The sequence below is a fragment of the Schistocerca gregaria genome, chromosome 6, assembly GCF_023897955.1.
Source record: "Schistocerca gregaria isolate iqSchGreg1 chromosome 6, iqSchGreg1.2, whole genome shotgun sequence".
Classification (NCBI taxonomy): Eukaryota; Metazoa; Arthropoda; class Insecta; order Orthoptera; family Acrididae; genus Schistocerca; species Schistocerca gregaria.
In genome coordinates, this window is record NC_064925.1 from 447,394,431 (window position 1) to 447,421,312 (window position 26,882).

A 26,882-nucleotide genomic window follows, 5' to 3' on the forward strand; every position below is an offset into this window, starting at 1 on the left:
CCATCCACGCTTTCTTATGAATGCAGTACTGCACTGATGGCATGTGTTGAAAACAATGAGGATGATGGGATTTTCCAATTACCATAAGCAGTAGTTTATGACTTCCATGTGCATTACAACAGCCATTAATGTTACACGCTGTTTCTGTTGCTTGTAACCACTAGCTTCCTTCTCGTTCTTGGCAGCTAATGTTTTTGAAGGCAGCATCTTGTAAAAGAGACCTGTTTCATCAGCATTATACAAGGCATCAGCAATTAAATCTTCTTCCTTTATTATCTTCCGTATCTTGCTTACAAACTCATCATCATCATCATCATCATTTTCATTTTCGTTAGCTGAGTGACTTTCCCTGCTGACTGTCAGCTGCTGAATGCCATGTCGTTTTTTCCAGTTTGATAGCCCACTAGCATTGTTTAACTAAGCATCGTTGCACACGATAATTCATTGTGCACCTGTTTTTGAATGTGCGCTGGATTACGGAGAGGCCGGACTACTGAGGGCCAGATTAACGAGAGTCTATTGTGCATTTACTGTATATAAGAACATGCTACATGTCACATTTGAGGCCACTGCATTACTTACACATTATGCACTGGAATCTGATAACTTATTTATAAAATTGCATTTAACACACACCATTTCATATAATGTCCTAGTTCACATTCAGGAGACAAGTGTACCATTTTTTTCCTGTTTGTGTTTTTCATTCACTTATTTGGTGATAATGTTTCTCATTTTCTGGCGAGTCAAAAAATTGGTGTACTTAAATGAATTTTATCCTACATATTCTGATAATAGATCAGTGCATTACAGTACCTTGGATGATATGTAACTTGGGTAATATGTTCCTCGATCATTGTGTGTTCAGTCTCTTCTTCTACTGAAGATGCTTTGTCCATAATAACCACCTCACTTAGCTGTTGCAATCACTGCTTGCAGTATTAATATTTAATCACTCACATCTGTTTTCATCATATGCATATTCACAACCAGAACTTTTTCACAGGGTTGATCAGAAAAATAATAGTATCACGCTCCTCATTTCCATAACTTTCAAAGCCATTTTTCCTGTAGAGTGTTGCTGTTTTCTTCCATTAGCGAACTATAGTTATCTTCACAATGTCCAAAGTCTTAAAAATACTGCAGATTGCATAGAGTATGTTCAGGGATTTCCAGAAACTGAGGATGTCTAAATCATCTTGCACAAGCTGTTTCATGAAACTCGATCGTTATTTCGTAGCCGTGATCACACCTTCATCCATTGACACTATGAGTGGCATGACATAATGTGAAAAGCATGTCAGCACGTTATAAGAATAATTGTCATATGAAAGAAACCCATTTGTACAAAGTGAAAAGTTATGTTGACTAGTAAAATAATGGATCTTTAAGGAAACCTGTTCCCTCCAAATATGTGCACACAGCAGGTACAAATGTTGAACGGAAGCAGTACTGACCATTCAGGTTCTTTTCTGTTGCCTTTAATAAAGTGGTTAGTTGATTATTCTCTTTATAATGCACAGTTTTTTATTTGCCAGTAACAAATTGCTTCAATTTGATTTCACTTGTTGAATTTGCACAGAGAACCATAAGCCTTTCTTTTCTAGGCTTATGTCTAGAAGCATGCACTCGACTTGGAAAGACTAAAGTTTGTTTGGGCATACATTTCCAGTAAAGCCCAAGTTCATCAGCACTGTAAATCTACTCTGGAAGAAAATCGTTCTGTTTGATGAAACAAAAAATCAGCAGTGTCTTCGTTAGCATTAAATTTTTCACCTTGAACAGCAGTTTGTCATATCTCATAGTGATCTTTAAATCGAGTCATTGTGATGAACTATTAAACTTTTCTTCAGTCTTTGGAGTTTAATAGGACTCTCCTGCTTACTCTATTCAAGCTGGATGTGATAAGGGAACTCCTACTGCTCTCTTTCTGCTGAAACCCCAAGTGCAGTGCTTCCTCTAGTTTTGCGCGAGCTGAATTTTGGGCAATGACAGTCTGACATGGTTGCATGCATTTGTTGCTAAATTTATCAACTTTTCTTCTTTATTTTCATTAAGTATCTCACTGTCTTTATTCCTGTTTGATAAACTTAAGAACACTTAACTGTGGACACTCTTTTCTAACTTGTCTATCATTTATTTCCAGTAATTAGAACAATATGTTTGCATTTACCTGTTATCTTCCTGAAGGAAGTAGACTGTCCATAACTTCAGTGACAACAAGAAATATGATGTAGGTTAATATTCATTGTCTATAATATTTACGAACCACAGTATTATCAAGTTCTATTCACAGCTAGAAAAATATGATCAGTGATGCATTTCTCCTTATGATGATTAAGGAATAGTGTTTTCTCTTTTTGTTTGCCTCAAAAGCCAAATCACACTCTTTTTGCAAAAGTGATAAAGTACGTATTTGACCTATTTTGCATCAACAGAGATCAAGAATTTTGAAGGGAACTGTCCCAGAAGATAACCTAAATAATTTATATTGGCTTTAAGTTAATTATATTCTATCAACCTTAATCTCCTAGGGACAGGACTAGACAAACAGGAGATTGGTTGTGTGCATGTTACAAGGTTAAAAATACCCACATTTTTCTGGATAGTGAAATGAGAAACAGTGCAGAAATAGTTCAGAGATGTCAGATGATGGGATTGGGGCCTGCATTATCTTCTGGCAGTAAAACATGTCACTTGTGTAATAGTGTATTCTAAAACAAAATATTCATTTCCGTTAAAGCAGCATACTCCAGGCTTCATATTTTTACTTTTACGGTGACTGACATAATTAAAGATGAGCATATATGTATTGAAAGATTTTTGGATTGTTAATGGAAGATGTAACCCAGATCCAGCACTCGTTTAAATGAATGTAGTGAACCTCGTAAAACTACACTCATATTTTTTGCAAGTACCAACCCTTCACAGCCTAAGATTACACAGACAACCCCCATATTCCCAGTATGAGACATTTCACAGCTGTATCAGTTGGTTGCAGGCCTTGCCACTCAGTTTCTGAGTCAATAATGTTGCTGAAAACGACAGAAGGAAGGATGATTGTTTAATGTCCTGTCAGCAATGAGGACTTGAGACGAAGTGCAGACTCAGATTGGACAAGGGTGTAGAAGAAAATTGGCTATTTCTTATTCAAAGGAATGATTCTAGCAATTTCATTAGTTGATTTAGTAAAACCATAGAACGCGTAAGAAAATCTGGATGACAAAAAGGGAATTTGAACCACCATCCAGTTGAATGAGTGTCCAGTGTGCTACCTCACTTGCTGAAAGTGTTACAAAATGTCAACTCCTGTGATTGATACTTTCTTTAAATTGATGAAAGTTTTTTGTCATGTATAGCTGTTAAAGTATCTCGTAGGTGTGTGTCATCCATATTTCATCTGCAGATGCTCATTTTTTATATATTGTTCAATACTGGATTTTCTACTGTAACAATTAAGTTAGTCATATTTGTTCTTCTACTTTTAGTATAGTAAAAGGTATTTGATATTTTACAGGCACAACACAAAAGAAGTTGACACACAAGGAAAAGAAGAAACTCAAGAAACAAGTAAGTGATTTCAGTCCTGTTTTGTGAGCTGCTGAAATGATTGTTAAGATAATGAAAGTTGCAAATGTTTTCTGTTTACTTGAATACAAATCTCACCATTATATTCACTAATATGATTCTCTCTGTGTATTGTTTTACTGTAGTTTCATATAAAGTAATCATGGTCAGAAGTAACTCGTATAACATTTATTATACATGGAGAACATTTAAAAAAGTCTATAGGTACATTGACAAAGATGTATATACAGGGCAAGGCCACTAACAGACCCCAGTGAAAGTATATCCAGAACGAGTGATTATATTGAGGTGCAATAATAGCAGACAATAGGTTTGTCTATAAATAACTCACCTGCTACCAGTCACAATTTTCTTTATTTTATTTTTCACACAACGCGTTTCAGGAAATGATTGCCATTTTCAAGTGCATTTTTTGTTTTTGTTATAGGAATGACATAACAAACACAAAAAACGCACTTGAGAATAGGAATCATTTCCCAAAACGCACTGTGCAAAAAATAATATAAAGAAAATCGAAACTGGTTGCAGCTGAGTTATTTATAAACAAACCTATTGTTTTCACAGTTGCAGGCTTTTAGAACCATTTATAATTGATCAAATAACAGACATGCTGAATTTTCTGGCATGTACAAGCAATTTTTAACATCCATAATTGCCAAATTACAACACTGAACTTTTCTGTATTGCATTGGATAGAGCCTCCAAAGATGACTCGAGCAACAAACACCAGGTACATGGGCAAATAGCAAAAGGTAACAGTGTCAAAAATTACTGTCCCTGTGCCAACTGTAAGCAAACAGTAACTTGTAAAGGGACATGGACTGTCTTACTGAGAGGAGAATGTCTCCTAAAACTTTGGTAGCATATCTGTCAGGAGCTGTCGATATCTGTGGCTATATAGAGCAGGTCTGGTCAGGAGGTGGCTGGGTGAGTATGAGCTCTCCATTCACTCACCACCTAATTAGTGAGCACTCGCGATAAAATGTAGCTGTTACGTGTCATTGTATAGTGCAAGTGAAGTGCAAACTGTGCACCGTCTTCAGAGGGATGACAAAATATTAAGTTCATCATAGTTTTAAATGCAAGTGTGTTTACTTAATGGCACAGTGCTTAAATTGGAGAGTGGCTCTTTTAAAATTGATGAAAAGCAGCATTATGGCAGGGTTATGAACTTCAAAACAAAGGTCAGACAAACCAACATCAATTTATCAAATGAAAAATCCAGGATGGAATGTAACAGTATTATGCAAAGAAAAGTTGCTGCACACCATATAGCAGAGATGCTGAGTCACAGATAGGCACAATAAGATGATTTTCACGCTTAAAGCTTTTGGTCAATGGCCTTTGTCAACAATACACATGCACACGCACGCACCCGCGCGCGTGCGATTGCAACTCTCATGCACTACTGCATTCTCGGGCTACTGCCACCATACTGCAAACAGCAGCACCAGTGCATGATGGGAGTGGCGACTGTGTGTGTGTGTGTGTGTGTGTGTGTGTGTGTGTGTGTGTGTGTGTGTGTGTGTCTATTGTTGACAAAGGCCATTTGTCAAAAGCTTTAAGTGTAAAATCTTTTTGTTGTGTATATATGTGACTCAGCATCTCTGCTTTCCTTCTCATAATATTGCTACATCAATTTATACCGTATCAGGGCAGGATGCCTAGCTGCAGTTAAAACTTCCACACCTGCAGTTTGACAGGCAGTTGAGCAATAAGTTTCATAACAAAATAAGTCTTATAGACTCGTATAAAAATTTTTTCACCATAAATTCCCACCACTTCAGAATTTTGCAGCTGAGATTATGTCAATGCCTGGACCAACATACCTGTGTGAGCAAAATTTTTCTGCAGTGAAGAGAATGAAATCCACCCGTAGTAGTTCACTGACAGACCTCATTTTAAAAGCTCTAACTTCAAATTAGCAGTGCTCAGGAAGTAGTGCCAGACATTGATTCTGTAGTGAAAAACGAAATTAGCTGTGTTAATTGACATGCAGTGTTTCTATATGTGTGTTGATGTTATTTTAAGCTTCATCCAAAAACGACAGTCATCATAAGACTGATCAGTCATTACAGTATCATGTTTCATACTTAGTTGCCCCATGTACTTAATCCCATCAATACAAATACAAATAAATTTCCTTTTGTCATTTCTCATCACTGCAACAATTTTATGGTATAAATTTGTCATGAAAAGCATTAATTAGCCACCATGAAGCAATACATCTCCTTAGAACTATTAGTGGTTGTAGAATAGACTGTCTGACAGCAGTTTCTCGTGCCAGGTTACCTTGTTTTGATTCTCCCCCTTCCATTACTTGCCATGAACCAAGCAGTTGTTCATTTCTATGGCATGAGCAAATTGGTGAACGGGCTTGATCTAGAGTGCCATCAGTGAAACAGAAACCAAAAAGCAGTTCTTAAAAACTGCACATAACAAATTGGCAGACCAAGGTTGTTGTTTAGTAACTTCTGTCAGACAGTGGGGAGTTTCAACTGAATGATAATGCATATTGTGAAGATTTGTATGTCCATTGTTTTGTAAATAATGTTTCATCTATAAACAAAATCTTGCATAGAAGTGCTGCATCACTATGCAGTTTTCATAAATAATATCCTCAGAGAACTGTACCTAATTTTTCAAGTCAGTGCTGCAAAGCTGTTCCTGGAATGAAATGTGGAAAGAATGAAATCTGTTGCAATGTATTAACAGAAAACTCCTTTGGCTCATCGCACACTGCCCTGTAATGACATCTGGATTATGTGCTATCACTGCTAAAATGTTACTTACATTCCTCTCATAAGCTGATATACTTTTCTGTTGGCATATTTTGTTCTTTGAACTTGTTTCTGAAAACATTTTTTTTATAATTTTGGCAAAGAAAGAGCAAGACTGCTTGGCACAATCAAGATAAGAGAAAACCATGTCTATGTTTTGGACTGCCATAGGCATTGTGAATGTCTGAATAGATTCATGAGCAATTTATCTGGACATAACAGCAGCACACAGACTGGTACCATAGTAGCTTATCAGTTATGTGTTTGCTTACTTCTGGAGCAGTAAGGAAATGTTTGTGGGATCTCTTCCTCTGACAGACAGCTCTCGGTTTGCAGCACTGTTATCTTGTTACTGTTTGATAAAGTTCCATGCGTGTTATGTCACTGCAGTCTCAAAGGACCTTTCCAGTGTCTACAGAAAACATATACAATAATACTTGCTCAAAACAGAATCACCTGGGACTAAAATAATTTTCCAACTTGGACAAGTTCTCGGATTGCACAAAACTCACTGGGCTACATAAAATTTGTCAGATGATATGCACAACAGTACAGTAAAAATGTTAAATTGTTCATATACCATATTTACGTACCTTCACTCCAACACAGTAGATGTTCATTTACTGTATATTGGACAATAGAACACTGGACTATTACACTAATTTGTAAATAACACTGCATTTCTATATTTGTACTTTTTTAAGATTCATTTCTTATTGTATGTTCATGCATATTAGTCCCATGTTTATTTGCTTTACGTTTCACTTTTTTCACCACATATCAAGGACGGAAACTTTGTTTTAATTTTCTGTTCTTTTCTTTTCCTAGGTAGTTTTTTGCACAATACAATAATTCCAACAAATTGGGAGAATTTGTGTGTGCTGCAAATTGCATAAAATTGTTTATGCATGCAGTGGTTTCTTCAAGCGTATTAATTTTTCTAAGGACATCATTTACTACTCTTCATCTTCTTCCTTTGTTTCTTCTTCACCATCCTCTGTGTTGTGGATTGCTGTTAAATCTGTTGTTGAAGTGAAAGTGGAGTGAGTTGACAGAAAGTCATCACTTCGAATGTAATCATCTGCACTACATGAAATGTTTCACATTTTCATTAGTTCAGCAATTTCTGCCACATTGGATTGTACTTCGATTGTCACAGAAGTGTCTTGTTCTTTACCCTCTAACCCTGCTTTGTTGAAGCACTTGGTGACAGTTTCAGGTTTTATTTCCTTTATTGCCAAGCCAATCCAGTTTGCTGCATCCAGGACAGAAACTGACTGTGCAAGAGCAAACACACTCTCAGCTTGTTCAACACTGAGAATAAGAGATTACATCAGTAATTGCCTATAATGACACTTAATGTGTAAAGAACACCCTGGTCCATGTGTTGTTTGAAGCTGGTTGAACCTGGAGGGAACAAAGCCAATTTCACGTTTGATAACGTTACTTTCATGTGACAAGTTGCATGTCTAAGCGAACTTGGTGATTTCCTTTTTCATTTTGGCATTCAAAGAGCCCAGCTATTCTTTCATAAGACCACTCGCCATCGATGCCTTTTAGTGCTTCACCATGTTACTGAAAACTTAATGACTTTTATGTTTTTGAAACAACACAGTTTTGCCATCTTTCCAATCACCAGTGGCTTCTCCATTTACACGATGACACTAGATTGCAGGCAACTCCGCTACCGGCCACTGCACGTGCACACAACTCGTCAGTGAAACTAAACTCTTTCGGCGTGTTCTGACTTTGGTGACACTAGTTGGTTGTGTGCAATCGTAGAGTGTAGACAAACAGAAATATGAAGTGGGGAATGAAGAATAATGTTTGATTTTTGTATATCTATGCTTTGCATAGGTGACTGTGGGATTTCGGTAATGCTGATTGCAAAAATGAGCAACATATTGCTGCGATCAGAATGTAGATAGTTTGACAATATCTGAGCTGCAGGGAAAATTTGTTGAATTAGGAGCACATATACAATTGAATTTAAAAAAATATAATTCTGGCTGTGGAAATGCTCTTGTCTAAAAGACCAAACTCCCATTGTTCGAGTTGACTGACATTTTTTTTTTATATTTAAAGGAATATTGCTGACAGGAGGGAAGACTACACAAATCAAGAAGCTACATTCTTTATTCAATATTCATCTATTTAAAATATCGCAGCAGCGCTCCCTATTGACATATGTTAGAGTTTTGTTTTGAAATATTGCCACTGTCCAGATCTATCTTCAACTATCTTCAAGAGAGCAGTTTGCAAATCATCCTCTTCTTACTGCAGCCTGCTTTGAATAATTACTGCTTTTAATGTTAATAATTATTACTGTTAATAATTATTGGAGTTCATAAAAAATTGTAACTAAAACCGCATCTTATAGCATGCCAAGTGTTCTCGATTGTAATGCATGCAATGTGATACATAATTTCAGTTCTGGTGACAGTGCTTCATGCATTACAGTATCTTTATTCCTTATCACATAATTAACTCTATTTAGAAGAAATGTTAACAGTTCTGGTGACATTCTAAGATAATTAAAATAACTTCTTGGGTCTTCCATTACAAATCATTTCCGCAAAAATGATGAGCAACTGAGCTGACGTCTTTTCTTGAGCCAGCAACAAATCAAAACACGTTTCTTATTTTTTTCATATGCAGTGATTCCATGCAACAAGCTTTAACTCCATCTCAACTCGTGCGACATGGAGCTGCCAAAACTTTCTTTTCAGACACGACTCAGGAATTCACAAATGACAAAACTGAAGTGTGTACAGATTTTGCCGTGTCTACAGTCAAATATGAAACCATTTGTGTGCAACTCGTTCCATGCAACGAGTGGCACAACGCAATGTTGCTGTGTAAACTAGGCCTAACATGTTTCGACACAACAGTACAGTGAGTCTTTCCTTGTACATTTTTCCACCAGTGCACTTTTCACCTCTAATTTCTAGCAATTTTAAAGGCAGCACACATCAGTATTGAACACGTCTTTCAGGTCATAATTCATAATTAAGTTGGACTGTATTGCCTTCCATTCTGTTGCTACACTTTCCTGCACATCCTTATCCTTCCCACACACTTAATTCCTTACAATGTTGTGCCTAGCTTTGAAATTGTCCAGCCATCCTGTGGATGCCCTAAACTCCGTAACTCTTTAGCAACTTTCAGAGCCTCACTCTGCAACATTGGGTCCAGATAAAGGTAAGTTTTTCGCCCGCACACTTATGAACCATTCCCACACTATTTCGTTAATTTCTTCATTTCTGGTCTTCTTCACCTTTCTTTTCATCTGCCACCTCCCTTTCATCCATTCGTCCTGAATTTCATCCTTGTTTCTTAAAGTCTCATAAGCTTGTATTTTACTGCATTTCAAATGCAACATAATTTCACACACAGTGTGTTTGTCTTTCTCACTCGCCTTAATTACATTAATCTTTTCATTAACTGTTGACGACACATACCGTCTGTTCAATGTCATGTTACTGTATCTCTTTAAGTGCTACTGGTCAACTAAAACTGGCAGAAAATAATGACCTTGCTGGGTAAAACCATTGTTTAATGGAACAATACCCACCTCTTTCACTGCGCACATTGCAGCAGTGTGTTGGTAGATGGGCAACAATTTTCTTGTTTGTCGGCTTTCTAGTTTTCCTTATTACAGAAACACACCGGTACAAACAAAGCACTGATGAATGAACGGTTTCCTTTGATGTACTGTACTGACACTGAGTGTAACTTATTCGTTGTAGCACAGAACGATGTGGTTTTGGGTCCACACCAGCAGCACAGCACTGCGCTGGATCTCTTTTCTTGGTTTTGTGCTGTGCAACAGAGGTATTAAAAGTAAGCCCTTGTAGAGTTGTGAATAACTAATGAACTGTAATGCAGTAGTACTGAATAGGCTCTTTTCCACATTATACAATGCAGTATTAAGTAGATTCTGAGATTTGCTTTCCATTTCCGCATTAGGCATGTTCAGCATTTATACCAAAAAAAAATCAGTATATAAAAGTGCACTGAATGCATCGGGACTGATATACTTGTATGATTTGGGCAGGTGTCTGAATTATACATGTGCCAATTTCACAAAGTTTTTCTGTAGTTTGATTTAAGAGAATAGTGTTGGTGCCGTAATTCGATGGGTATAGATGTTAAAAATTAGTTGCATACATCAGAAAATTTGCCGCATCATCTGTTCCAATATAGTGAAAACTGAGCCTTAATGTTTTTACTTATTTTGTGTGGCTTGCCTATGCTTTCTCACCATACATAAACTAGCACTGACATAGATTCTCATTCACAACTGCAATAGAATTGACACTCCAGAATCATTTTATAAGGTTATATGCTTAACAGTGACTTGGTAACCATACTAGCAAGTATCTGCTCACTCAGAATTTTCACCAATAAAGTGACTGATACTGATGTGTTTGGTTTATCCATTGTGATCACATGTTTGGATAAATCAACCACATCTTTATCATATCAGAATTTAATTGGACAACTTTCAGGAAGCTGAGAAATTTCTCTTTGTAACCCTCAAAAGCAAAGTGATGTAATCAGTTTCAGTAGTTGAGAGAGCTGTTCACATCACACCCAGTCATTATCGCTGTATCTGGTGTTCTTAGGATTCTCTTCCCTATAAAATTCCAGTTTCAAGTCTTAAGTCCCTTTAAGATATAACGATTCTTTTGGCTACCAGCGAAGTATGCCTGGGTCTTTGCAGAAGCAACATACGCGTGAGGTCATATGTGTAAAGTTAGGCATTGTATCCAATTGTACATACACCAGACTTTGTGCAGCTTCCCTGTAGGAAATTTTTCTCATGGTTACCCCCCACCCTCACCTCTATTTGTCATTATTGGATTGCATTCCTATATGTGGAATCTATTTTAGATTTGTTTTATGTAATGAGATCGGTTGCAGTTGTAATAGACCACTTTCAGAATCTCTTGTGATTTTGATATGTAATCACGTTTCTCCTATATGCTTCACATTAAATTGCTCTTCGATGCTTATATACTTCTGATAAACACAAGGATTCACAGTGTATCTTCCAGAGTTCATGCGTAACTGGTTTTTTTTTTAATCTACATTAATGTTCCAGCGGTGATTAGAGTGTTTTAGACAATAAACTGATTTATTAATCTTTATAATACATTTGTCCTTAACAGTTGTAGTGAGTGGTTGAACATTATCATAGTCTAAACCTTTTTTTATGTGCGCAAAAGGGGGGGGGGGATTCTTTATTCTTGGAATCTACCTCAAACAAATGTATTAAACCTTATGTGTATGGGAAGTTCTGGTTGAGAATTAAGAATTATTTAGGAATAAAGGAGACGACTCACCGAAAGACAAAAGAGCTGCACCGATAACTACACAAACAAAGGTACAGCACTTGACTAGCTTTTGGAATGCACTTCCTTTTTCAAGCTTGTAGGAAAAACAGCTGCTTGCGCGCGTTCAGGAAGCACTGAGGATGTTGGGAAGAAGTCTTGAGCGGCTTGTGGAAGAGTAGAGAGCCATCTGTGGGCTAGCTAGGCCAACCCCCCACCACCTCCTGCCACCACATCGCACACACCAACCTCACCCCAGTTCACTCACCGAGGGCCAGGAAAGAGCTGACAGGTGGGACAGGCTATGTGTGTGCGTGTGTATTTGTTTTTCCTATAAGCTTGAAACAGGAAGTGCGTTCGAAAGCTAGCCAAGCTCTGTACCTTGTATTTGTGTACCTATCGATGAAGCAGTGCTTCTGCCTTGGTTGAATAATTTCCTTTATTCCCTATGTGTTAAATGTTAAAATAGATGATAGAGGGAGTTTTATTTTTCAGATGGAGTATGAACAACAAATGGAAACCTTAACAAAGAAAGGAGGGCAAGGTCACAGTGAACTTGGTGAAAACTTCACAATGTCACAAGTTCAAAAGTCAGCTGGTCAGCTGCAGGCACTGGAAAACGCAGTTGACATAAAGGTTGAAAACTTCAGTATATCTGCCAAAGGAAAGGATCTCTTTGTAAATGCCTCACTGTTGATAGCCAATGGGAGGAGATATGGGCTTGTAGGACCTAATGGGTGAGTGTGCAAATTGCATGAATTTTATTGATTGGTGCTGTATTAATTGCTGTAGTGTTCATTTAATGCAATACTGTAGTTGCACGACATAAAAAATATATGTAAGCTGAGCACAGATGAACGGGCAATTATTCTAGAGACGACACATGCTGAAAATGGGAAAACTACTGATATAAGATACTTTGACAATGAGCAGATTGTTACGGCTTGGCACCTGGGAACAAGCATCTTAGAAACAGTGAAGCTGGTCAGCTATTCATGTGCTACTGTGTTGAGCTTCTATGGGAAGTGGTGAAGGAAGGTGAAAACACAAGTAGGAGAGATAGTGTTGAATGGGGATGTCCACTTTGTCAGAGGCTTGGTGTCCCAGTAAAGTGGCGGGGCTGTGGCAGCTTGGACGACAGAGTACTGTGCTGTTGCAGATATAGTGTTTCGGAACTTGCCATTTAGCATACAGTGTTGAACAAGGGGCACTGCAGCAAATGACCCCTGTGTATTCCCAGAAAATTCCTAGAAAATTCTGGTTATACAAAAATCACTTCAGAGGATTAAAGGCTTCTTTTCAGTCACTTATAGACCAGTGCATTGTGCTGATAGAAGACGACAAAAGGAAAGCTAAATTTTTTTCGTGCAGGAGGATTATACAGAAATACCATTGTCTGCTGCCATATCGAAGACTTAGAAATAGGCATCCCTACAATTGAAAAGCAGCTGAAAGTGTTGAAAGCAGATGTTGGCAAGTCAAAATGGAATCCCTATTCATTGTACAGAGAGAACTGTTCAGCACTGGTCCCATTCTGAGCTCACATTTGTCCTGAATATATCAGCCAGCAGAAAGTCCCAAGTGACAGGAAAAAATACAGATGACTCCTGTATGCAAAAAGAAAAGAAAAAGGGACATACCCACAAAACTCGGTCCAATATTGTTTGCATCAGGTTTTTGTAGAATTCTTGAGCATATTCTAAGAATGGTTATAATAAATTTCCATGACAGTTGAGAAGCTTTTATGTAAAAATAAACATAGACTTTGAAAGCATCACTCATGTGAAACTCGGCTTGCCCTTTCCTCATGAAACTCCTACGAACTGTGGATCAAAAACAGTTAGATTCTGTATTCCCAGATTTCTGGAAAGAGTTCGAAACAGCAGCAGACTGTTAACAAAGGTTCAAGAATATGTTATCATTTCACAGGTATGCGAGTGGCATGAAGACTTTTTAATAATACAACCTAGTACCTTGTCATGGATGACAAGTGTTCAACAAAGACGAAGTTATCATCAAGAGTGCCTCAGTGAAATGTGATGGGACCACTTTTGTTCTCTATCTTCATGAACATGACAGACAGGTTGAGCAGCAATCTTTGTTTGCTAACGATGTTATAGTGTATGGGAATGTCATCATTGAGTGACTGACTGTGAGAGGACTTAGGATGACTGTGAGAGGACTTAGGATGACTGTGAGAGGACTTAGGATGACTGTGAGAGGACTTAGGATGACTGTGAGAGGACTTAGGATGACTGTGAGAGGACTTAGGATGACTGTGAGAGGACTTAGGATGACTGTGAGAGGACTTAGGATGACTGTGAGAGGACTTAGGATGACTGTGAGAGGACTTAGGATGACTGTGAGAGGACTTAGGATGACTGTGAGAGGACTTAGGATGACTGTGAGAGGACTTAGGATGACTGTGAGAGGACTTAGGATGACTGTGAGAGGACTTAGGATGACTGTGAGAGGACTTAGGATGACTGTGAGAGGACTTAGGATGACTGTGAGAGGACTTAGGATGACTGTGAGAGGACTTAGGATGACTGTGAGAGGACTTAGGATGACTGTGAGAGGACTTAGGATGATAGGAATAGAGGAATTATTCAGTGTGATGAATGGCAGATTGGTATAAATTTAAGTTAATTGAGATGAATAGTAAAAATGATCCTGGGATGCTGAAGTACAGTATTAATGATATGCTGTTTGACACAGTTTGATTAAGTATCAAAGAGCACAATTACAAAGTGGCATGAAATGGAAGGAGTGCATGAGCTCATTGGAAAGGAAGATGAATGCTCAACTTTGGTTTATTAGGAGAATCGTTGGAAAGTGTAGCATATCTCTAAAGAAGATTGCATACAGAACATTTGTGTGCATAGTTCTTGAGTACTGCTCAGGCGTTTAGTCTCCACCAGATTGGACTAAAGGAAGACATCAAAGCAGTTCAGAGGCTTGCTGTTAGGCTTGTTATCAATAGCTTTGATCAACATAAGTGTTACATAAATGCTCCATGAACTTTAATGGGAATCCCTGGAGGGAAGATTATAATCTTGTCCCAAAACATTATTGAGAATGTTTGGAGAACCAGTATGTGCAACAGCCTGGAGAAATATCTCACTGCTGCCGATATATATCTTAAGTAAGGACCATGGAAACAAAATGAGAGAAGCCAGGCCTCACACAGAAGTGTATCAACAGTTATGTTTCCCTCGCTCCATATGAGAGTGGAACAGGAAAGGGAATGATGAAAGTGTTGTTTGAGGTACATTCTGTCACATACTGTATGGTGGCTTATGTGTATAAATATAGGTGTATTATCCTGTGGGAGACAGTCACTTGGGCTTTCATGGGACCTATGGTAGTAATAAATGGGACTATGTCGGTTGTGGACTATGTGAAGAATGTTGCAGACCACATCCATCCCATCCCGCTTGTTGTTTTATCGGACAGAGATAACAGTATACCAAACAGAACTTGTGGAAAAATTGTGATGTGCACATAGGCATCTTGTGCTAGTACTCCAGAAAGCTACTACTTGAATCCATTCAGACTGACTTATTGTTCATTATAGTAGTAGTAGTAGTTTTATTCATCCGTAGATCTCTTTTTACAAGGATATAGGACATGTCAAAGTATTTACAAGCTTAGATCAATTTACAATAAGCTAATTCGTATACACATATATTTACAGACTTCTAGTTAAAGACAATCATTAGATTTTACTCCTGGTATACAATAATTTATTTACAAATAACTCATTAAATAATGTAATGCCACACTATTCACTCATATTTCACTATCAGTCACTGCACACACTATACACACATTGTTTCATAACACTTCACTCACTACACACACACACACACACACACACACACACACACACACACACACACACACACACACACACACAGGTGATCCTTGGGCCATTTTCTGTACTGCAAGTTCCCATTTGCTATCCTGAAAAACTGAGTCAGCATCCCTTCATAATGAGTGAGATGTTGAGCTCAGGAAGAGGAAGAGGTGTTAGTATTGTGCTATGCATAGCTTGAGGGGAGAGTGTCTCTAGAAAGGAAAAAAGAAGAAAAATAATAAAGTGAAGGTATTATGTGGAATATTGGATGTTTTATAATCATCATTATTATTATTATTTGTTTGTATAACTTTTTTTTTATCAAACGCCTACTCTGCTTTATCTAAGTAATCCTTCAATGTATAAAATGTATTGCATAACTGGTACTTTTTAGCTGCCTTCTTAAATAAGTGTATTTTTGAAATTTCTTTAATCTCTTTTGGTAATTTATTGTACAGTTTTATTCCTTGGTAGAAAATGCTGTTTTGAGTTTTATGTTTATTTTTTCTTGGTAAATGTAAGTTGAGTCTATCTCTTGTTGCATGGTCATGGACAGAGCTGTTTGTGCAGTAATTGCCAATGTTACTTTTGATGTGTACAACTGACTGGTAAATGTGTTCACATGGAGCAGTTAAAATTCCCAGTGTTTTGAACAGATCTTTACAATGAGCTCGACTACTATTTCTGGTTATTATTCTTATGGCTCTTTTCTGGAGTTTGAAAATTGTGTTCATATTTTGTGGATTTGTGCCCCAAAAAAGAATGCCATAGCTAAGAATTGAGTGTACATATGAATAATATGTAACTAAAAGACACTGCATGTTACACACAGATGATAGAATTCTAAGGGCATAACATCCTGATGACATTCTGTTTGCAAGTACCTTTGTGTGTTCGCACCACTTCAGCTGAGAGTCAATATTCATTCCTAGAAATTTTGCATTTGTTACACAGTCTATAGAGGTGCCATCTACATTTAATTTAACATTGTCATTTTTCCTCTTCAAACTGAAGTTCATGGCATTAGTTTTCTTTATGTTTAATGTCAATTTGTTGCTTATTGACCAATCGTAAACTTCCTTGAGAGTTTCATTTGCTTTCTCGGTAAGGAGTTCTCTTGTTCTCTCAGTGACTATAATATTGCTGTCATCAGTGAAGAGAATTTTCTCACCATGAGTAACACTACTGGGAAAGTCATTGATGTATATCAGGAATAGTATTGGTCCTAATATGCTACCTTGTGGAACCCCTATATTAATATGTTTTGGTTCTGATAAGTATTTTACTAAATGTTTAGATCTATTTGAAGTATGTGTTATCTCTACTCTTTGTACCCTATCTGTTAGGTATGATCGAAACCAGTCATTAGCTACCCCTCTTATTCCTAATGCTTTTAATTTATTTAATAGAATCTTGTGGTCGACTGTATCAAAAGCCTTAGAAAGATCCAAAAATATGCCTGTGACACACTCATCTTTATCAAGAGCATTAAGTACAACTTTTGTGAATTCTACTATGGCTGACTCCGTATTTTTGCCACTTCGAAAACCAAACTGTGATTTGCTTAAAAGATTGTATTTATTCAGATAATTCATTAATCTGTCTTTCGTAATTGCTTCTATTATTTTTGAGAATGCTGACAGCAGGAAAATGGGCCGGTAATTTTCTATGTCTTCTGCATTACCTTTCTTAAGCAAAGGTACAACTCTTGCCTGTTTTAGCTGCTCTGGAAATGTCCCTGATGTGAAGGATTCATTTATTATATTTGTTAATGGGCCTTGTATAATCCCTATGCATTGTTTCAGTACACACATTGGTACATCATCTAAGCCTTCTGACTTTTTATTTTTTAGCTTTTGAACAGTTTTATTGACTTCATTCTCTGTGGTTGGAAGTAACATCATTGTATCTAGTGCAACAATTTTTGCAGGTGTTATATTTGTTTTGGGGAATTTTTCCTGTAACTTCTCTGCAATACTTGAAAAATGCTCGTTTACATAGTTTGCTAAGTGTTGTGGATCATTTATTACCTTATCCCCCTCCCTTAGCAGTATGTTATTCTGCGTTTGTTTGCCTCTCCCCGTTTCCTTTTTTATAACATCCCAGACTGCTTTGCTTTTATTCTCTGCATTATATATTATTTTGTCATTAAATGACTTTTTTGCAGCAATCAGCACCTTCCTATAAATCTTTTTGTATCTATGTTTTGTATCTATGATAGAAATTTAAGAATTCTGGATCATTGTGAATCTTTTTCATGGAACTGAGGTGTTTAAGTGTTTGGGAGGACTTCTTAATACCTGCTGTTATCCATCTGTTTTTGTGAGATGTTGCTACAGTCATGCATACTTTTGGAAATGCTGTTTCAAAGTTCAATGTAAACAATGTGGAGAATTTGGAGAATTTCATATTCACATTGGTTTCCTTATACACTTCATCCCAGCTTTGTTTTTCTAGTTCTTTTGAAAAATCTTTTATTTTGATTTCTGATAGATGTCGTTCATAGGCTTGTAGTTTAGGGAATGATTCGATGCCTGATTTTACTGTTGTTATTTGACAGAGATGGTCTGATAGTCCGAGATCTTTTACAGCTACATCACATTTTTCCCTGTCTATATTTGTGGCCACATGGTCAATTACTGATGCAGTCATTGTAGTAACCCTTGTTGCACTATTGACCAATAGGGACATGCCAAAACTTTGAAGGATATTTATGAAGGTGCTGTTGGATTCATTTATGATATTAGTGTTGATGTTTGTCCCCACACAGAATTATGTTGACCTTTGTACTTGAGACTTTATCTAGAACTTCTGTTAATTTATTGAAAAAAGTGTCCACACTACCACTGGGAGATCTATACACACACAAAATAATTAATTTCTTGGTGATATCGAGCCCTGATAATTCAATAGCTGATATTTCAATGTGTTTGTCTTCACTTACTGTACTGAGGTCATGTCTAGATTTGAACTGTGTTCCTTTTCTGATATAAATGCATGATCCTCCACCCCTTGAAGTAGTTCTGCAGTAAGAGTTTGCCCTTTCATACAATGATAATACTACATGTTGGATTTCTGTGTCTCTACACCAGTGCTCAGTAATACAAACTACTGTGCAGTTCAAAGATTGGAGCTCAACTTCTAATGCTTGTATTTTATTTTTTATTGATTGCATGTTTTGATGGAGGATTGTTAAGTCTGTGAAATGCCCCATGTTACTCTTTCCGATGGTTTGTTTTTCTTTGTGACATCTGGTATGTGTGATTTTTGAAGTGTTATAATCTGTCTTGTGAGTGATTGTTTCAGTATTTTTTGAACTGCTAGAGATACTCTTTAGGCAGGGGAACCTGTTGTCTGGATTTATCCTAAAAAAGACCTACTTTTCCTACCTATGACAACAGGTATTTGACCATGTGTGGCCCGAGATCCACCCCCTATACTTTCATGAATCAGCTGTACCAATCTTCCCTTCCCAGTCCTGTTTAGGTGTAGGCCATGCCTAGTGAAACCCCATCTGTTGATAGTCCCGACGAGCACCAGAGAAACATGAGCAAATTTGGCCGTCCTCAGAGCCATCCCCAGCCCCACATTGATTCGCCTCACAGCTCCATCAAGGCGTGGCTGATCATGATGCCGGAACAGCTCAACAAAGTGTACATTGGTGCCATGAGTCAGGGAAGCTATCTTGTCCAGGTCACCACCTATTTCATATGCCCCATCCCTGTCCAAACTGTTTCCCGCCCCACCCACTATCACTACATGGTCCTCTTTTGTAAAATCCTTACATAAAGACCCTAGGTCCTCTATCACATGACTTAGCCCTGCATTTGGTTTGAAGATACTGGTGGCCTGGTACGCTGCCCCTAAACTTTCCTGTAACTGAGGGCCTACACCTCGCCCATGGCTACTACCTAGCAGCAGCACTTTCTTCTTCCTAACACTTTGTACATTCCTAGGCTTCTTGGCCTCGGTTGAAGTGTGCTGCACATTTCCTGCTCCTCGTTCTACCTGAGGCTCTTCTCCACTTAACTCTGGCAGTGGCAGATACCTGTTTTTGGTGTTGATGATAAAACTATCAGATCGCGTTCTCTTTCTTCCTATCCTCCTACCAGCTGCCAGTTCCCAACCACCCTCCTCCCCCCTATTTCCCTTGATCCTTATCAGTTCCTTCCTTGCTTCCTCCAACTGTGCCTGAAGGGCACAGATTTTCCTTTCCTGCTCCCCAATCAAAATGTTCCTACTGCATACTCTGCAGTTCCAGGAGAGAGCCTCTTCTGTTCTCCCAACATTCTCCCCACTGCATCCCCCCCAGTGAAAATATTTCCTACAAGATTGGCAACAAATCCCTCTACTCACTACCCTATAACAGCTCCCACATTTCTCACTCATGGTCAGTTTCGAAAGAATAGTTAAGTTTAAAGAATGTTTTAAATTTGTCAAGGTCGCGAGATTGTGTCTTTTTTTTTTGCTTGCAGACATACAAAGATCTTATGTGCGGTGGTTGTTGTTTTTCTACTGATTTAAAGATGCAAAAACAGAAGAATGAATTTGTAATTACTTTGCTTTTAGAGAATTTAAGTTGTCAGGCGTGTTTGGTCAGGTTTTTAAACGTTTATAACTCGGAAAATTTAGACCTAGATCGCGTCTATCTAACTAGTAAACAATACGAAATGTGTTAGTTAAATATGATTTAGAAATGTTTAATTACACTTTTATTGCGACAATAGACACTGATGAAACTAGTAGCTGTCTTTTTTAAACGATTTTTGCACTATCAAGAAAACTTGAATAGAATTTGTTGTGTTTATGTCACGCAAAATTACGGGTTATGTCGCGATTATCGGGACCTCAGCTAAAGAACAAGTTTTTTCAAGAACAAGCTCTGCTTGGACGCTAATATTCAGTTGTGTGACAAGAACGGACACTACAGCAAGTAATAAAAACAAAGAATATTTAAGCTTGGCACTATTTCCTCTTAAATAAGTCATTTTAGCGGACGAAGAAAATACCTGTGATCTCACTCGGCGGCCATCTTGGATTCATTATGTTGCAAAGGTGGACTAACATAATGTTAAACAGGGGTCATATGTTTCAGCTCATCAATATAATTTTATAATTAAGTCCTTTCACAAAAATTTTAACAATAATGGAGATTGTAACTGAAATTTAAGTAATTTGACAAATAGTAATGAAATTAAGAATTTTACATCTGGATTTTGTTTCCATTGCGAGAGCAATATCATTATTGTGAATATTGTTGGTATCCAATTAAAATGTAAAACTTGCTCAATATTTTTGAGACTGTGATTTGAAGTGTTAAAAACTACAATGCCTGTGCACTTTAAGTGGGTTTAAATTAAGCAGAGGGTGTATTTATGCACTGTTAACAAAAAATTGACTGCAAGTGCCAAATGGTGGAGCAGGAATGACTAGAAGAGGAATGCAGAGCTGTAGACGCTTTTGTGACTATGGCCAAGATAGTTGCTGCGTGTAGGATGTTGCTTCATAAAACCAAGAAATCAAATGAGAAGTCAGTGGTAAGCAGAGAAAGGGTTATATAGAGGAAACAAACTCGAAGACAGTATTATAGAAAGTGAGGAGGAAGTAAATGAAAATGAGTGAATGTGTACACACTCCTGCCTGACAACAGATGCCCTGAGAGTGTATTGAAATACCTAATGTAAAGCAAAGCACCTTGGGTAGTAAAGATTTCTTCATAATTATTATTGTCTTGGGATAATTAACCATGATAGAACTATTCCACATGGTATGCGAGATATCTACATCTACATGACTACTCTGCAATTCACATTTAAGTGCTTGGCAGAGGGTTCATCGAACCACAATAATACTTTCTCTCTACTATTCCACTCCCGAACAGCGAGCAGGAAAAACGAACACCTAAACCTTTCTGTTCGAGCTCTGATTTCTCTTATTTTATTTTGATGATCATTCCTACCTATGTAGGTTGGGCTCAACAAAATATTTTCGCATTCGGAAGAGAAAGTTGGTGACTGAAATTTCGTAAGAAGGTCTCGCCGCGACGAAAAACGTCTATGCTGTAATGACTTCCATCCCAACTCGTGTATCATATCTGCCACACTCTCTCCCCTATAACGCGATAATACAAAATATCACAGTTGAAATATCTTCAGATTTAAAGAAGAACAGCAAAGAAGACAGGTACTGGCCAATGTGAATACTGCAGAACCATCATTTCAATAAGTCACAGTTGCAAAATTATTGACATGAATTGTGTTCAGAAGCCTGGGGAGACTTGTAGAAGACAGACTTTGGAAAGATCAATTTGAGTTGTGTAGAAATGTAGAAAAATATGGCAAAACATCATATGAATATTTTAGATGAGAGGTTGAAGGAAGGGAAAATTATGTTTATAGCATTTGTAGGTGGATGTGGAGGAAGCTTACTACAATATTGACTGGAATACAGGATTGAAATTCTGAAGACAGGGATAAAATACATGGACTGACATGTAATGGCATAAGCCACAGCCAGAGCCAGTGGTGTATCTGGAGAGCCAGCAGCCTCAATCAGTGTCTCACTGATAGAAGCACCTCTCACCATGTGTCTGTTTCTGTCCCGCCGCTTCCATGTCGATGACTTGAGTGGGAAGCTTCTGCAGTTTGACACACTCCTGCCTGACAACAGATGGACACTGGTTGCCAACCCTGTTCCAGCGGAGAACATGTGCACATGTGGGTTTCTTAGGTTAGAGAATTCCCTCCCTAGGCCCAACAAGATGCCTCCTGAGACGTGACAAGGTTGGAGTAAGCAAAATGCAACAGGGAATAACAATATTAATGTGCTAATAGTAAACTGCAGGAGTGTCTATAGAAAGGTCCCAGAAATGCTCTCACTAATGAACGGTCACAATGCCCACATAGTACTAGGGACAGAAAGTTGGCTGAAACCAGATGTAAACAGTAATGAAATTCTAAACTCAGATTGGAATGTATACCACAGAGACAGGCTGGGCAGTGAAGGGGGAGGTATGTTTATAGTGATAAAAAGTGCAATAGTATCAAAGGAAATTGACGGAGATCTGACATGTGAAATAATTTGGGTGAAGGTCTCTGTTCAAATAGGCTTAGACATGGTAATTGGATGTCTCTATAGGCCCCCTGGCTCAGCAGCTGTTGTGGCTGAGCACCTGCAGGATAATTTGGAAAATATTTCGAGTAGATTTCCCCACCATGTTATAGTTCTGGGTAGAGATTTTAATTTGCCGGATGTAGACTGGGAGACTCAACGTTTATAATGGGTGGCAGGGACAAAGAGTCAAGGGAAATTTTTTAAAGTGCTTTATCTGAAAACTACCTTGAGCAGTTAAACAGAGATCCGACTCATGGCGATAACATATTAGAACTTCTAGTGACAAACAGACCCGAACTATTTGAAACAGTTAACGCAGAACAGGGAATCAGCGATCATAAAGCGGTTACTGCATCGATGATTTCAGCTGTAAATAGAAATATTAAAAAAGGTAGGAAGATTTTCTGTTTAGCAAAAGTGACAAAAACCAGATTACATAGTACCTGACGGCTCAACACAAAAGTTTTGTCTCGATTACAGGTATTGTTGAGGATCAGTGGACAAAGTTCAAAACCATCGTACAATATGCATTAGATGAGTATGTGCCAAGCAAGAACGTAAGAGATGGAAAAGAGCCACCGTCGTACAACAACCAAGTTAGGAAACTGCTGCGGAAGCTAAGGGAACTTCACAGCAAACATAAACATAGCCAAAGCCTTGCAGACAAACAAAAATTATGCGAAGCAAAATGTAGTGTGAGAAGGGCTATGCGAGAGGTGTTCAATGAATTCGAAAGTAGTTCTATGTACTGACTTGGCAGAAAATCCTAAGAAATTTTGGTCTTATGTCAAGGCGGTAGGTGGATCAAAACAAAATGTCCAGACACTCTGTGACTAAAATGGTACTGAAACAAAGGATGACAGACTAAAGGCCGAAATACTAAATGTCTTCTTCCAAAGCTGTTTCACAGAGGAAGACTGCATTGTAGTTCCTTCTTTAGATTGTCGCACAGATGACAAAATGGTAGATATCGAAATAGGCGACACAGGGGTAGAGAAACAATTAAAATCACTGGACCTGATGGGATACCAGTTCAATTTTACACAGAGTACGCGAAGGAACTTGCCCCCTTCTTGCAGCGGTGTACCGTAGGTCTCTAGAAGAGCGTAGTGTTCCAAAGGATTGGAAAAGGGCACAGGTCTCCCCGTTTCCAAGAAGGGACGTCGAACAGATGTGAGGAACCATAGACATAAATATTTAACATCGATCAGTTGTAGAATTTTGGAACACGTATTATGTTTGAATATAATGACTTTTCTGGAGACTAGAAATCTACTCTGTAGGAATCAGCATGGGTTTCAAAAAATACGGTCATGTGAAACCCACCTCGTGCTATTCGTCCACGAGATTCATAGGACCATAGACACGGGTTCACAGGTAGATGCCGTGTTTCTTGACTTCCGCAAGGCGTTTGACACAGTTCCCCACAGTCGTTTAATGAACAAAGTAAGAGCATATGGACTATCAGACCAATTGTGTGATTGGATTGAAGAGTTCCTAGTTAACAGACTGCAGCATGTCATTCTCAATGGAGAGAAGTCTTCCGAAGTAAGTGAGATTTCAGGTGTGCTGCAAGTGAGTGTCGTAGGATCGTTGCTATTCTGCTATTCACAATATACATAAATGACCTTGTGGATGACATCGGAAGTTCACTGAGGCTTTTTGCGGATGATGCTGTGTGGTATATCGAGAGGTTGTAACAATGGAAAATTGTACTGAAATGCAAGAGGATCTGCAGCAAATTGACGCATGGTGCAGGGAATGGCAATTGAATCTTAGTGTAGACAAGTGTAATGAGCTGTGAACACAGAGAAAGATAGATCCTTTATCATTTAGCTACAATATAGCAGGCAGCAACTGGAAGCAGTTAATTCCATAAATTATCTGGGAGTAGGCATTAGGAGTGATTTAAAATGGAATGATCATATAAAGTTGAACATCTGTAAAGCAGATGCCAGACTGAGATTCATTGGAAGAATCCTAAGGAATTGCAATCCGAAAACAAAGGAAGTAGGTTACAGTACGCTTGTTCACTCACTGCTTGAATGCTGCTCAGCAATGTGGGATCCATACCAGATAGGGTTGATAGAAGAGATAGATCCAATGGAGAGCAGCGCGCTTCATTACAGGATCATTTAGTGATCGCGAAAGCGTCACACAGATGACAGATAAACTCCAGTGGAAGACCCTGCAGGAGAGACGTTCAGTAGCTCGGTACGGGCATTTGTGTAAGTTTCGAGAACATACCTTCACCGAGGAGTCAAGCAGTATATTACTTCCTCCTATGTATATCTCGCGAAGAGACCATGAGGATAAAATCAGAGAGATTAGAGCCCATGCAGTGGCCTACTGACAATCCTTCTTTCCACAAACAATAAGAGACTGGAATAGAAGGCAGAACAAATAGAGGTACTCAAAGTACCCTCCGCCACACACCGTCAGGTGGCTTGCGGAGTATGGATGTAGATTTAGATGTAGACCTTTTTGCAGTGGCACAGAAATGCTGCACTTCTGCAAAGTCAGCATCAAGAGGCAGCATTTTAACTCACCTGTAACAAGCCTGTGGTGTGCGACCAGCTGGATAACGTAGCTGTACGAAGACTGGCAGCTGCAGCCTCGGCATCTTTACCATAACTGCACCACCAGGGCAGATGAGTAGAACAAATAACTAATGAAAAGGTACTGAATTTAACTGGGAAGAAAAGAAATTTGTGGCACAATTTGATAGGACATAGTGTGAGGCATCAAGGAACGGTCAGTTTGGTGATGGAGGGGAATTTTGTGTGTGTGTGGGGGGGGGGGGGGGGGGGGCAGAATTTTAGAGTAACAATAAGGCTTCACTACAATTAAAGTGGATGAGGTTCCAGTAGTTACATAGAGTAGAAAGGACTTCTACAGTATACACTAGTGTGCAGAGCTATGTCATACCAGTTCTTGCATTGAAGACCACAATGACACATCAAGTTGTTTTCACATTACAAGGGAAAAGCAGGAAATGGCGTTACTTACAAAGGAATGCAGTGAATTTCATTGCCTCATTCTGCCACCCACCAACCTTGGTTCAGAATTAGGCTCTGGCCAGTGCCAGGACCTACCACAATGGAGAAGGAGCTACTGACTACCCTGTGCTATATTGCAGCAGAGCCACCTGTGGTGCTACAGACACAGCTGGCAATTGAGCCCCAGTGTAACTGTGATGTCAGGACACTATGCAACTGCCCAAGCAGCACATATTATGAGTGCGTCCTGTATTCCTTGCCTGCCGCTACAATGTCAGAATATTATGAAAGCACAATATTCCTTATCAAAGAGGAGGGCACATGCAGAAGACTGTCTAAGCTGAATAAATTAATAAAGAACTGTTCTACATTCACTGCTAATTTGTCTGCAACTTCCCCAGAAGTCACATCTGTCACACAAACCATTTGCTAACCCCACAGTGCTCCAGGAAGACTACTATAGAGTACATACTGACAAGCAAGAATTGTTTATGTTGCATGTGGCTTCTCCACAGCTAAGATGGACCTGTTTCATTGTGGAGTCGAACATAGGGCATCTTCTACAGAAACCACACTATTATTATTATCTGAAGGATGTGTGAGGCAGTTGACAAGATTGTAATCCATCACTATTGTTGTTCATTGAGCAAGCACCAAAATAAACCAGAGGAAATTGGAAAGAGAATTAAAGTTCAGGGAGCAGGAGGAAAAAGTCTAGGTTTTCCAGTGACACAGTAATTCTAGCAGAGACAGCAAAGGACTCAGAAGATCAGTTGAACAGAATGGATAGTGTCTTGGAATGATAAGTTCACTGATACCAGTCGCTGTTTACTTCGACGACATGTTTTGAAGGTTTAATCCATCTGTTGGCTTTATGAGGATTACTGTCTACTATACAATGCCACAGCTGACTCTGAAGTTGGACCACAACACATACATGCAGTACCATTCCTCTTAATGCCTTGTGGAAATTGATGACAATGACTGGTAAAAGTAAACTTGTTGTGTCAATTGATATTGATAAGTCACAGTAGAGACTAACCAAAAATGGTCGCATTTTAGGTATAATATTTTAAAAAGTTGTTATAAAACAAATGCCAAGTAAAGTAAAACAAGTTTAATGGAACGTAGTTGAATTAAATCCTTCGATGCTGATGGAAGCAGATTAGGAAATGAGATACTAACAGTAGTAGATAACTTTTACTTT

General features: G+C 38.4%; 1 protein-coding gene across 1 annotated transcript in view; it reads left to right on the forward strand.

Annotated features, from left to right (window-relative positions):
* Positions 1-26,882, forward strand: part of LOC126278020 (ATP-binding cassette sub-family F member 1) — an 86,641-nt gene that overhangs the window by 15,292 nt on the left and 44,467 nt on the right. Inside the window, exons 2-3 of the mRNA XM_049977737.1 lie at positions 3,518-3,570; positions 12,200-12,441. Of these exons, the coding sequence (XP_049833694.1) occupies positions 3,518-3,570; positions 12,200-12,441 (295 nt within the window). The remainder of the gene's footprint in view (positions 1-3,517; positions 3,571-12,199; positions 12,442-26,882) is intronic.